Source organism: Vigna unguiculata, chromosome 9, assembly GCF_037176805.1.
Source record: "Vigna unguiculata cultivar grain cowpea cultivar isolate G323 ecotype 2 chromosome 9, ASM3717680v1, whole genome shotgun sequence".
NCBI classification, from domain to species: domain Eukaryota; kingdom Viridiplantae; phylum Streptophyta; class Magnoliopsida; order Fabales; family Fabaceae; genus Vigna; species Vigna unguiculata.
In genome coordinates, this window is record NC_140800.1 from 42,450,525 (window position 1) to 42,464,155 (window position 13,631).

Below are 13,631 nucleotides of genomic sequence, written 5' to 3' on the forward strand. Positions count from 1 at the left end.
CTTTCCAAAGAAAAAATCAATGGTAAGAGAGCCTTTAACCTTGTAATCATGAATCCTTTAAGATTACACGACGGGGACAACTTATTTGAGCAAATTGCAATGTAAGCCATTGTCCTTTTTCATTAGCATAATAGTGTTATCATTAAATGACCTTTGAATAAAGGTAGTACAATTAATTTAATGAAAAAAGGTAGTACAATTAGTGCAGTGTAGATAAATGTTATGCATTAAGCCAAAAAATTACTGGAGTGATTTTGTTCCTAGTTTATCCAGATGGACCATATTGCATGCAAAGTATTTGACATATTTCCTCTGTGGCTTAAATATACATTGATTCTGAAAGTGCTCACTCGCTGTTTTGAGATATTACTTCTCCAAATTTGAGGAAGAGTTGCGCATCAGAGGTGCTGATGGAGGGACAGTTGACCAAGTGTGGAGCTTTAAGATTGGCGTATTCATCCTTGTATGATTGCATTTTTGCAGATGGCTGTGAATGAGGTAAGAGTACTTGCATTGGGGCTGAGTCTTTTGGTGGCACTAGACTCCCCAGCACGCGCGTCACCTCGTGCATTGTGGGTCTATCCACTGGTTGCTTCTTGGTGCACAAAAGAGCAAGCTGAAAAACCTTTTTCACTGCTCCCATGTCCTTGCATGTGGCACTGATATCTGGGTCAACGGTTTCCATTACAGCATCATTAGCTGTCTTGGACAAAATCTACGCAAAAAAGGGACATAGATGTTAGAATATGAAAATTATGTTAGCAAATGAGTTAGGTATATGCCATAAATTACCGACTAAGGTAACAACACCAAAGGGTAACACTACTCAGCTGATTACTGCTACATATATCATGTCTTTTAAGGTAAAATCTTGTTCAGCTGTGTAGGACCACCATACAATGCTATGGCTTTACGTTAAATATTAGTACTTAACTATCTCAAAGCTCATGATGGGGCAAAAGAGATAACAGACAAGAATTGTTTAAAATGAATGGAAGAGTCACCAGATGATGAAGGTTTGATTCGTTTTCCACAGCTTTCCTCCCAGTTAGCAGCTCTAGTAATACAATACCGTAGCTATACACATCAGACTTCTCAGTGAGACGAGAAGTTCTTGCATACTCGGGGTCTATGTAGCCAATTGTGCCCATTATGTAAGTTGAAGTGTGGGACTTAGAAGGACATAGACTCTTTGCAATGCCAAAATCGGTGAGATGGGGCTCCAAGTCTTTGTCTAGTAATATATTAGATGATTTCACATCCCTGTGAATGATACGTGGACAGCAATCATGGTGTAGATAAGCGAGCCCTTGTGCTGATCCAAGTGCTATTTTTAGACGAACATCCCAATCAAGTTTTTTCTTCTTGGTAGGTCCTGAAAAACATAAACAAAAACGTTGCTTGGCTTGAAAGTTTGTAGCAAAGTATGCAACACTATCAACATCTTTCAAGCAAAAAGCTTCAACTTACCATGTAGAAGATCCCACAGACTTCCATTTTCCATGTAATCATAAAAGAGGAGGTTTCCAAATGGAGACAGAGAGTAGCCTTGGAGACTGACCAGATTCCTGTGCTTAATGCTGCCAACTGTCTCAAGCTCAGTCTCAAACTCTTTCAAGCATTGGGGGTAGTGGGAATAGAGCTTCTTGATAGCCACTGGCTTGCAATTCTTAAGAACACATTTGTAAACTGTACTTGATGCACCATACCCAATTATATACTTCTCACTTAGGTTTTCTGTCATCCTCATTATATCATCATATACATGAAGTGCCATATTCATGTGAAGAATCACTAACTTCGGAGGTGAGTAATTAACTGTCAAGAGGGAGAAGTCAGTAGAGTATCATCTTCATTTCGTATAAGCACAGTTAAGATAAAGTACCTGGTTTGTCAACAGATCCTTCAGGGAAAGGAGCTGGATTGTGTGGTCGGCAAGCTGCAAAGAGTACCATGAAAAGAATCACAAGGGCACCTAGAGCAATTCCTAGGATAGCTGCCTTAGACAAGTTAACTGCATCATCAGAAAAAACATTAGCTCATTCTGTAATACAAACTATTACTTAGTTCTAGAAGGAGTAATGTAATATGAAGAACAAAGAGCCTTCTGTAACTTCCTCATGGAACCATTTTTGAATGAATTACAGTATCATTTTGGAAAATAAAAACAAACATGTGAAACCCTGTTTTATTCTTCAAATGCTTTTATTTTAACAAGTTCAACGTGGTAGTATCATTGTGACGCCCCTTTTTCTTAAATAAAATGTCATCACTCCCATATTATTTGTGGGAGTGCTATTGATTTGGCAACAGTAGAAAGTCGGGTATCGGAGACCCGATTTCTCAGTGGATATATTTTAACAAATAATTGTTTAGGATTCAAGCTTGGAGGACACAGTTTCTAAAGGGGTATTTTTTTTTTCATTTTGTAAGAATAAATAGTAAAATATGTACGTTTATTTCATTTAACGAGGGAAAAACTACATAAAACAAATATGAAAGAGATATGTAACAATAAAGTAAACTTTGGTTTGCAGCCTATCTTTTGATGTAATCAAGGATCCAGATCACATCAGTCATAACAAAAAAAATGCCTACATGCAGGAATGTAATAAAAAAAATTGCATAAGACAGAAGTAGCAACCTAGACAGCCTCAAGCACAGAATCATACAAATAAAACATTGATGGGAAGATCTTTTGGCGGAGGAACTAGAGATTTTTTGGGTGCTTGTAGAACTATACAATAGAACCATAGAACAGAACATAGATGGAAGGGGACATATTCTCCCAGAGTTCGAAAGTTAACAATTCCTTATCTTACCCAACATATTCTCACAAGCATAACAACCAAAATAACATGGGAAGATCTTTTGAGGAGGACTAGAGATTATTTAATTATTATGAAACCATAAAACAAAAATGTGAAGGAGCAACATGGTATTCCTGCTAGAAAGTTCAGCTAACCTCGCTCGGTAGGGTGAGACCCTTGACAAGATGAATCCAGCCAATAGCCACAGAGACCAGGGTTTCCAATAAAACTGCAAATTAAATATGTCGTCAATCAATCAATGAATCCAAAAGAAACAATAAAGATAAAAGGTTCAGTAGGAAATGGCCTAACCTATCAGGAGGAAACCTGGAAAAGTTGTTGCTTGTGGGAATAACACCAACTAAATTGTTGTAAGATACATTACTACAAAATTTTTAGTCAATAACCAATCTGTTAGGTAAAAGTTATATGATCTTTCCAGAGAATTATAATGCCAAATTGTTCCAAAAATAAAATCAGAAGAGATAGCACTTACATCAATGAAAGACTAAGGCAATTTACAAGCGAAGATACATCCCCAGATAATTTGTTCATTTCTAGTCTCCTATAGAATTTCAAACCAAGAGATGTGATTAAAACATGTAAGAACCGCAGCAAAATTATCACTCAATCATGATTTGTCGTAGAAAATTAACAAAATAAACACAAGAACGAACAAATTAATTCCGAGTCTATTTAAGAAACTAAAGAAGCTGACATCAATACTCAATCAAAACTAATGAATATAGATTCTAAGAATAGTTTTTGAGCAATTCGTCCAAAACGATAGCATATATTGCAACAAATTTATGTATTTCTACCAACCAATAAATCAGTAGAATTTAAGGAAGTTGGAGATTTGCCAAGTCCGTAAAATATCATTAACTTATATTAGTAAGAACTTTGAAACAAACACTGAATAAGGAAAAAAGGAGCTTACAAAGATATCATGTTCTGAAGCTGACTAAGTTCTTGAGGGATCAAGCCAGAGAGTTGATTATTTGAAAGGTCACTGATGTACAGAATCGTGAAAATAGTCAGTACAAAAACTAACCATCTTATCTACTAAGGGACAACGGCTACATGAATATACAAAAGTTATTTGACCAGTTAAGCAAACTTTAGGGATATTACTTAGTAGGAATAATAATCAGTAAAAAAAAAGAAAAAAAAAAGACTTTCGATGTATTTTCATCTGTAAGTTGATTGACTTACATATCCATGACACTTCTTAGATTACCAAATTCTGCCGGAATAAAGCCTGTTAAATGATTTCTGCTCAGATTCCTAGCAAAATTATTAGTCACAGTCAGTAAAAAGTAACATTCAAGATTTCAAAAGTAACTAGCTAAAATACTCACAACTTCAGAAGATGTTCCAAATCACCAATGGAAGAAGGAATGGAACCAACTATATTATTATTTGATATATCCCTGGAGGGAAACATCGATTAGAATGAAATCAGGGATATAGATATAAGAAGACACAGTAAACTATTCATACTTACAGTGTATCCAAATTTCCAATCCGTGAAAGTTCAATTGGAATAGACCCTTGAAAATTGTTTGAAGAAAGATTCCTAAGGATAGCCATCACAAGGTCTTGAAGGAATCAGAATTAATTAAGAAAAGAAATAATACGTTTAACTTTGAACTGTTAAGTGTTGGGCAACTCCAATAGGACACAAATAAGCATTTATAGAAGTTCATGCGTACTGCCCTGTTTAGGGCCAACAGTAGAACTAATTATTGTGATAAGATGAAAAATTTGGCATATAAAGTCAAGGTAAAACTTACAGATAGGTCATACTCTCCAAGGTTTGAAAAGATGAGGGAATTGTTCCACTCATCTTATTCCCATGCACATTGCTGATATATAATAACAACCAGAAAATCCATCACCTTAATGTAAAAAAAAAAGAAAAATAATCCTTCTTACATAGTAATATTCAAGGCTTACTACTTACAGGCTGTTGAGGTTTTTACACGAGCCGAGATTCTCGGGAATTGGACCCTCAAGGTTGTTATTGGCAACATTTCTGCAAGAACAATGTGTGACTGATAAAGCTACTCAACAACCAACAAAATCTATAATTCATATTAACACCACTTACAAGTCAAACAGATCAGTAAGCTTTCCAAGCTCGGGCGGAATTTGTCCACTTAAATGGTTATCATTCAATTCCCTGCACAGGAAGGTGAATCATTATAGGAAAAATTCAACCAAAGTTGCACCTATTGTCAACTAATGACTAAATCATCTTACAAATAGTGAAGCTTTGTCATATTTCCGAGCTCCGGGGGGATGAGACCAGTCAGCTTGTTTCGATGCAAATACCTTCAAACATTACATAAATTTTATCCAATGAGTCTAAATATTTTCTGACTTTTTAATGCCCACACTTAAGCGCAAAATCAAACTTAAGATGTAAATTTTAAACTACTAACATACACTTACAGTTTTGCTGTGTAGGTCAAATTTCCCAGTATAGAAGGGATTGGCCCACTTAGCATGTTACAGCTCAAATCTCTATAGGAATGTTGAAAGAGAGATTAGTAAAGAGGAAAAATATCAACTCAACAAAGAAACTTCATAAAGTTTGTCAATCGAAAACTTACAACACAGTAAGGGCTTGCATCAGACCAATAACTGGTGGAATATAACCTGAGAGTTTATTGCCTTGCAATGACCTACCAAATTCAAACAACTTTTTAAGAGCTTCTTAGATACTTAAAGTGGAAGACCACATCATTCTTTTTGAAAATATCTAACAGATAACACAATACATACAGAGTAGCTACTTGCAGGAAACCAATATTGAATGGTATCTCTCCAGATAGCTTGTTGTAAGATAAATCCCTGACATTAATGGAACATATTAAAAAGAAAAGAGAAAACATGGTGAGATAAAGTCTGTGATACAGATACAGTTAGATATACATACAAGATCTCGAAACCAGTACAATTGCCTATGCTTTCCGGAATGCTGCCTGTCAAGCTATTGTTTCTCACGTCACTGCAAAATGGAAGGACGATAATAATTACTTCGCTACCAGACCAAGTAAATGTATAGTTTCAGGATATGAAATAAAAGGAGAGCCATTGTAGTAACTTACAAATACCACAATCCAGTTAACTGGCATATGTCTGGAGAAAGTGAACCCGACAAATTGTTATCTCGCAAGCCACTGTCATAGGAAAATGAAACACAAAAAGATTGACAGCAAGATCACATCATAGATTTCATTGCATAAGTCATTCAAAGGATGGATTTCACTAAATATACAATATACTCACAGATATTGCAAAACTTCATTCCAGTATATAAGTCTTGGTATATCCCCACTGAGATTGTTCTGCGCCAGGTCTCTGGAACAGAACCGATTTTCAAAAACTCTATAGATACTAAATTGATCCTTCAGACGAAAGAGAGAAAATGGAAAAATGACTTACAGAATCTTCAAGTTAGGAACCTGAGAGAGAGTTGAAGGAATTGGTCCAATGAGCTGATTATTTTTCAAGATTCTGAGAGCAGATTTAGAAAAGGGGGAAAAATACTTGTCATAACTATAGCACGGCCTAGCCAAATAAAAAACTCAACGAAAGGGAAACCCTCACAAGAACTCACAGATTTTCCAGTTGTTTCATCTTCGAAATTGAAAACGGTATATCTCCCCAAATCTCATTAAAAGAGAAGTCTCTGACAACACAGTAAAAGGAAAAAGTTCCCCCTTAGATATTTTCACTCGGCAGCCAAAACTATCAATGGAATTCAGTTCTTCGGGTATGAAACATACACGTTATTCAAAGAGGAACAGTCACCAAGCTCATCAGGTATCTGCCCAGATAAACGGTTTTCCTTGAGATCACTGTTTAAACGACACATGCATACAAAAGGACAATGGTTTACATAGTCTCAAGTTTGAGAAATGCCAATGAAACTAAGAGCCTAAATAAAGTTAAACTATGAAGCAGAAAGTACATGGAGACCAAGCTGCTAAGCCTCCCTATTGCAGGTGAAATCTCGCCTTCAAGATTCAATCCTGAAAGATTCCTGTGAAAAAAAAAAAAAGAGAAAATGAAAAGAAGATCCTTATTGAAGCACATACACTACTCAAGAACAAGAAGAGTGGTACTTACAGTGCAACCACATTGAAAGTGACATTATCACAAGTAACCCCTCTCCAGGCACAATAATCTGAAGAAGGTGTATCATTCCAGTCAAACAGAACGTTATCCACATCCCTCAACGACTTCTTCATCTCCAACAACGTTGCTCCTTCAATTCAAACATGCACATTGAGCTCGTAAACCAGAGGAACAAAAGAAAACAACACCGTGTTCGGTTAGAGAAAGGCCTCACCGTCGTGAGATTTCACCGAATCCAAACAAAGGAAAAGAAGCAGAAGAAGGAGGCCAGACCAAAACGCCATAACAGCATCAAATGCAAGCACCACGAAAGAGAAGGCTTTGAGAGGTTTTGTATAGAACTCATTCAAATGATGTGATGGGATGACATGCTTTTTTCTGGTTTTGAAGGGTGTGTTACAGAAGAAGCAGTGCTTTGTTTTGTAATTTGTAACCACGTCACATCACCCTGGCACATAGAAGACCACTCTCTTTCTTTCTCTCTCTCTGTAATGCCATGCTTGCTGGGTAGAATTAATAGTGATAAATTGATAATACTAACATTAATGGTGTGATGTGAAGTGAATAAATTAATGGAATAAAGTTAAAACTATCTGGCAGCGGTTCTGCTACAACCTGCAACACTGTAGCAGTCTCTATCTACGTACCCAGCAGGGAGGTCCAGCTTTCTCTTTCTCCTTGTTTGTTTTCTCTCTCTTAACTTAATTACACTATGTGGTGGTAGCTGTAGTGGGATCTTATTTCAGCTATTGCAAATTTTACCATGGCATGGTCTTAATTGACGTGGGAAAGGGTCGCTTTCACTGTGTGTTCTTGTGTTGTGATAGTGATGCAAGGCAAGGAGATCCATTTGAGATGAGGTGACAGAGACACCTTTCTCTTTACCGTTCACTCTTTTCTCCAACACTGCCTCTTTCCATGATTATTTTGAGTTTGTCTGTTTCTCTCCTTCAATGCCTTGTTCTTTATTATTTGGAAGGAGCTATCTTTCTTTGCTCTCTTTGTTCAATACTACTGCAATGTAATAGATCTCTTCTTAACTTCTTTTAGATCAAAAGGGTTTATTGCAAAATACCTGAAACTCGTTAAAAGTTATGGTTTTTTCATCTGTTAATGTATTGTTAACCTTAAAAAAATGAATAGGAGAAAGGTGAGAATATGAATGAGGAAGTGTGGTTTATCTGAAGAAAGGGTACGTGATCTGAGATTTAAAAGAAATCGTAGTGTTTTGTATTATAGCAACGTACAACGTAAATGATTGTATTGTTGGATCATGTAAATTATACTAAGGGGACAGTGACGTCTCTATCTATCTTAATGGCTTCTTTGATATGCAAAAATCCCATGAAAATGAACACACGAGTTTTTCTTAGATACGCAAAAATTATGTGGGTGATGACCAGGGTCAATGATAATAATGTTCTTTATTTGTAGATTTTTTTTTTTCGATTAAGTTGTTAATATTTTGTTGTGCGGGTAACAAGGGTTAAATTAAAGCTTGGTTTAAGGTTAAATTATTTTTTTAATTTTTTTATTTGTCAAAAAATTTTAGTTTCGTCCTCAAGTTTATTTATTTTAATTTGTTCTTTAATTTCTTAAAAATGATATTTAATTTTGTTTTTGCTGTAAATTTTGATCAGACGGTGTTAAAGTCAATGTATCAATTTCTGGTTTTTTTAATTTTTTTTTTAATCTTTTGTCTTTTACACGTGTCACTCCACATTGTGTCACGTGTCAAAATGACTCAATTTAGTCCCTGTATTTGTTTTTAGTTTCAATTTAATCGTAATTTTTTAAAAAATGAAGCAATATTGTCTCTCCTTAAATTGACACTCAATTTATTTTTTTTTAAATTTTATAGTGATATTCTTACTAAAATTAATGTTTTTATTAAATATTTTTAAAAAATTAAAAAAATTCAAGAAAATGATAAATTGACACGTGACATCAACTCTAACACCGTATGGTCAAACTAAGGAAAAAAACTAAATTGAATCACTTTTAAGAAAATTATAACCAAATTAAGACAACAAAAAATTTGAGAACCAAACTGATATTTCTTAATAAATAGAGGGACTAGAATATTTAACAAATTTAATATTATTGAACATTTTCAACGCAAATTTTTTTCTTAAAAAGTTAAAGAAATTAATGACAAAAAAAAATTAATTGAAAACTTCTTTTGGTCTTCTATGCATAGGATAAATAAAGAGCAAAACAATAAATGTAAAATGTAAATTTAATTAGTAATTTATTTTTATATTTATGTCTGCAGTTCATTTTAATATTTATATTTTTTTTGCATTGGGTTATGATATTTGTTAAAAAAAATTAATTTAGCAATTTTTTTAAAATTGATGTTAATTGTATTTGAAAGTGTTATGTTAAGATCTGAAAAATGATATGTATAAAACTGTTCACAAAATATTACATGTTAAAAATTTTAATGTATCACATATCAAATCAGACGATTTTAAAATAAAAAATAATTCAAATCTGATATGTAACACTTTCAAACGTATTTTATAATAAAAAAATATTCAAATTTTAACACCTACTATCTTATAAATGTATTTAACGAAGTCACAAAATTGACTACATTTAAAACATACTATAACTCATATGTATAAAGATGAGATTATTAAAAAAATTGATAATTTTTTCTTCAAAATTAATAAATAACGTGTTCATCTTTATATTTAGTTTAATTTACTAAATATTATAAATAATATAATATTTAATCAATAAAAATATTTACTGTTTAAAAGTATATTAATAAATTAAAATATTTAATTAAGTAAATTTAAATATTTTTAAATACTTTTAATTAAATATTTATTAAAAAAAATATTTTATCAATTATTAAAAAAATTATAATTTTTAATTAAAAATTTCCTATCTTAATTTGCTGTGTTAGTTAAAATGACCTGATTGTTATTTTACATTGTCATTACATCTTATTATTTAAAAAAATCATGAATTATATATTTTTAGTTAAATCTGTACTTAAAAAATTTATTTTTAATTAATATTATCATTGATTACGATTACATAACCTTTTGATTTTACAATATCACGTAAAACACAACAAACTTTGACAATAAAAATGAAATTTTCAAAACTTACAATTAAGACACACTTCAGCATAATAAGTAACGCTACTTTATTGTTTACTATTATTATTACTGCTTGTAGATTTAAAGTTTTACAAAATTTTGTTGAATTATTCACGCAATTTAAATTACAATTACTTGTATAAAATTAATAATATTTTTGTCATTAACTTTCTCGTCTCCTTATACATTGTTGTGCGATAATTATACTTGATACATACCAGAGAATGTTACAACTTCGAGAAATAAGTTTAAATAACTGTAAACATTTTAGTTAAACAAATGTGTATTTTTTTTTGAGTATTATGTGAATATAAGTCGTACATAACAAAAATTATAGATTAATAAAATAAGTCACTTAAATGTATTTTTATGTGTATTGGTTTTTGTATATAAAAGAAAATTATTTTTAGTTATACTATTTGCATTAATTGACAACTCATTTACATTATTAAATTTAGTTAAGCAGGTTTTCTTTTTAAAGGGATGAGTGAAGATCGAAAAAATTCATTTATTCTAAGGGTTGGTATTGATTTGTACATATAGATTTAAGAGAGAATATAAATGAAGAAATTAAAAGAAAAAGACAAATGAACACATATACTGTTTTTTAAATGTACATTTTTTATTTCCAATTTATGCAATTATTATGTATTTTCTATTAATATATTTTCAATTAATGTTGTTTGAATAAACTTTTTTCCATGTCATGTTGTATGTTTGTGCATAAATTTACTTGGTTATAAAAATGTTGTTATTTAAATATGATATATATAAATTAATAATTAAATTATTGAAAAAATAAAAAAATTATTATTATTAAATCTTGTGAATAATCAGTAATAATAATAATAGTTATATAATTATATTAACAATAATAATACTAAAAATAATAATAATAATAATAATGTTAATATTAATAATAATCTTAAATAAAATAATATTAATAATAATAGTTATATTTTATTTTATATTATTTTTAACTATTGCAATAAAATTAAAATTTAAAAATTTTATTTATTAATTTTATATATTTATCACATTATCACGTTATTCACAAACTAAATGAAAAAATCACTTTCCCCTTCTATCTTCTTATCAAATTCATGTTAAAAACAAATACACTCAAAAATATTTTAATTATTAAAAAATAAATTTTAAATGTGTAAAAAGTAAAAAATCAAAAGATAAAACAATAAATATAAAAGATGTGTAAAAATCTATTCCAATGTAAAATTATGTGAATGAAAAGGGTATACCTAAATTTTGAAGTAAAAATTTGGGATGTTTGACGTAATAAGATTTGATGTTAAATTAAATATTTGAATGGACGAAAGTTGCGTAGCGTGAAAGAGGAAATAAAGTTACTGTATTAACCTCGGGAATTGGAAGGTCCTTTCTATTTTTTTGGTAAATAACATCATCAATGATGATTCATGTTGGTATTTACTTTGGTGTTATGTTGGCAAATAGGACCATCCTATACCCTATACATCTCTACTACCCCTCATTTATTTTTTTCTTCCAACCATACTCCTCTTACATCTTTCCTACACCATTCAAAATTTAGTACTTTGTAATTTTGAAATTTATAAACACTACTATTACATAATAAGTATGTATGGTTTCGTACAGTGCAGCTGGTATACTAGAAAAAAATTATTAATTGTTTAATAAAATAGAAATATATAAAATCAACTCAAATATATCCCTCTACCCAAAAATACCATTTTTTAAGGGAATACATCTTTTACATATAGATAATCTTATAAATTACATGCAATTTATCACTTAAATACTTCTATTTTAAGAATCTTGCTGCTTTAATATTTTTTTCTAATGCATTCTTCTTCTTTTTCATTTTAACGTGTTTTTTATTACTATATTTTTAGTACGCAAGAGTGTTTACATGTTAAAAAAGTTGTTTTATCAACGAAAAATAAAAATATAAGGATGATAATACGAGTTTAATCTGGTGGATAGACTCGCATGTCTGTCAAAAAAAAAAGGAGGATAGATCGATGTATATTTATTATTTTTTTTTCTGAACTTTTACATGAACGTCATGAATTATTGTATAAGTGAAAAGATAAATGTTATGTATTTTTTAATGTGTTAAAATTAAAAAGATAGTGTGTATGTCAAAACACAAACATGAATATGATGTAAATGTTGAATTATTAATTTATCATTCAACTTCCAAAAATTTTTACTTAATTTTGTCAATTTCTTAAAATTTCATAATTTGTTGAACATTAAAAATTTCATTATAAGATTTTTATGTTTTTTAAAAAAAATAGACTATCCCACGGACCCACAACACAACATTTATGTGAGACGAGTCAGACTTTTCAACCCATATTTTTAACGTATAATAGATCAACCAAACCGCATATTACAGACTAAATGCGAGACAAAACTAAACAGAACAAATTAATTCATATTGTCATACTAAAGAAATATCATCTTGTAACAAATACATTGTAATAAAATATTTTAAAAAATAAATAATAATGAGAGTTGAACCCAACCAATTGAATATATATCGTGAAACTATGACATGAAATAATTACATGTTAGCATCGTACGTTATCTAATAGAAATTAGGAAAATTGATATAAATCTTTAAATCAATTAGAAACAATTAGTGAAAAAAAAAATCTGGCATGTTTCACATATAAAAAAGGCACTACACTTTTTAATATTTCATGCATCCTACATAGTATCTATAAAATGAAACAATCAAATCACATTTATTAATATCCATTGATGTCCTCATCATGCAAAACAAATAAACTTAGTGTAAAAGACCCCAACACTATGTATGAAGTAAAGCAATAGTATTATATGTACTATGAACTGTTTCCATAATAGGTGATGCTTCTGATTTAGGAACAACCCTATCACTCTCTCCTCACTAAGATTATTATTAGCTCCTCATCTTGTCCACTTCCTGTTTCTACCATACTTTACTTCTACCCTGTAATCATACACCAAAAGGAAATTAAGGGCACAACTCAACTCACAAGATATGATGAAGAAAAAAGATTATATATAAATTGTCACGTGAGTATATATCACAATTTTTTTCTTGGTATGTTTCCTCTGATATTTTTTCGTCGATAAGAAAGATACAGTTAGGGTTTTATAAATATTAAAACATCTTCTTTTATTTCTATTTTGTATTTATTGTAGTGTAACAAAAGTATATACTAGAAAATCTACTTTACTATACACGTTTATTTTAAAAGGTGGTATTTTAAATCATTTGATATTGTTAATTTTTCATTTTGTTCATTTGTTTTTCTGTCACTTGTTTCTCGATAATTAATTTACTCTTTTATCCATTTATTTTAAAAATATATTATGCCAATATTATTTTAAATAACAAAATAAAAAAATATTATTTCAAAATAAATAAATAAATAAAAGTTATTTTTTTAAACATTTTTATTACGGTAAAACGTGACTTATAAGGTTAACATGGAATGTCCTTAGTTTAATACTTAAATAAAATGAATTATCTATTATTATGAATGATGACCTATGGTAAAAAGTG

The 13,631-nt window shown here is 30.5% G+C and overlaps 1 protein-coding gene across 2 annotated transcripts; it reads right to left on the bottom strand.

The window, feature by feature from the left end:
- Positions 1-81: 81 nt before the first annotated feature.
- Positions 82-7,493, bottom strand: LOC114162153 (LRR receptor-like serine/threonine-protein kinase ERECTA). 2 transcript variants are annotated; one of them, XM_028045944.2, is made up of 27 exons: positions 7,174-7,493; positions 6,951-7,089; positions 6,793-6,864; positions 6,608-6,679; positions 6,439-6,510; positions 6,264-6,335; positions 6,108-6,179; positions 5,927-5,998; positions 5,755-5,826; positions 5,601-5,669; positions 5,429-5,500; positions 5,268-5,339; positions 5,076-5,147; positions 4,924-4,995; positions 4,777-4,848; positions 4,607-4,678; positions 4,318-4,389; positions 4,172-4,243; positions 4,026-4,097; positions 3,751-3,822; positions 3,307-3,375; positions 3,123-3,194; positions 2,966-3,039; positions 1,886-2,014; positions 1,471-1,818; positions 1,005-1,375; positions 82-715 (listed from the first exon to the last, which is right to left on the bottom strand). In XM_028045944.2, the coding sequence occupies exons 1-27, from the start codon at positions 7,241-7,243 to the stop codon at positions 347-349; spliced, it is 2,934 nt and encodes a 977-aa protein (XP_027901745.2). In that variant the 5' UTR covers positions 7,244-7,493; the 3' UTR covers positions 82-346. The 2 variants fall into 2 exon arrangements, with proteins under 2 accessions (XP_027901745.2, XP_027901746.2); XM_028045945.2 differs by lacking the exons at positions 6,951-7,089; positions 7,174-7,493 and having other exon boundaries at positions 6,608-6,648; positions 6,793-6,863.
- Positions 7,494-13,631: the final 6,138 nt, after the last annotated feature.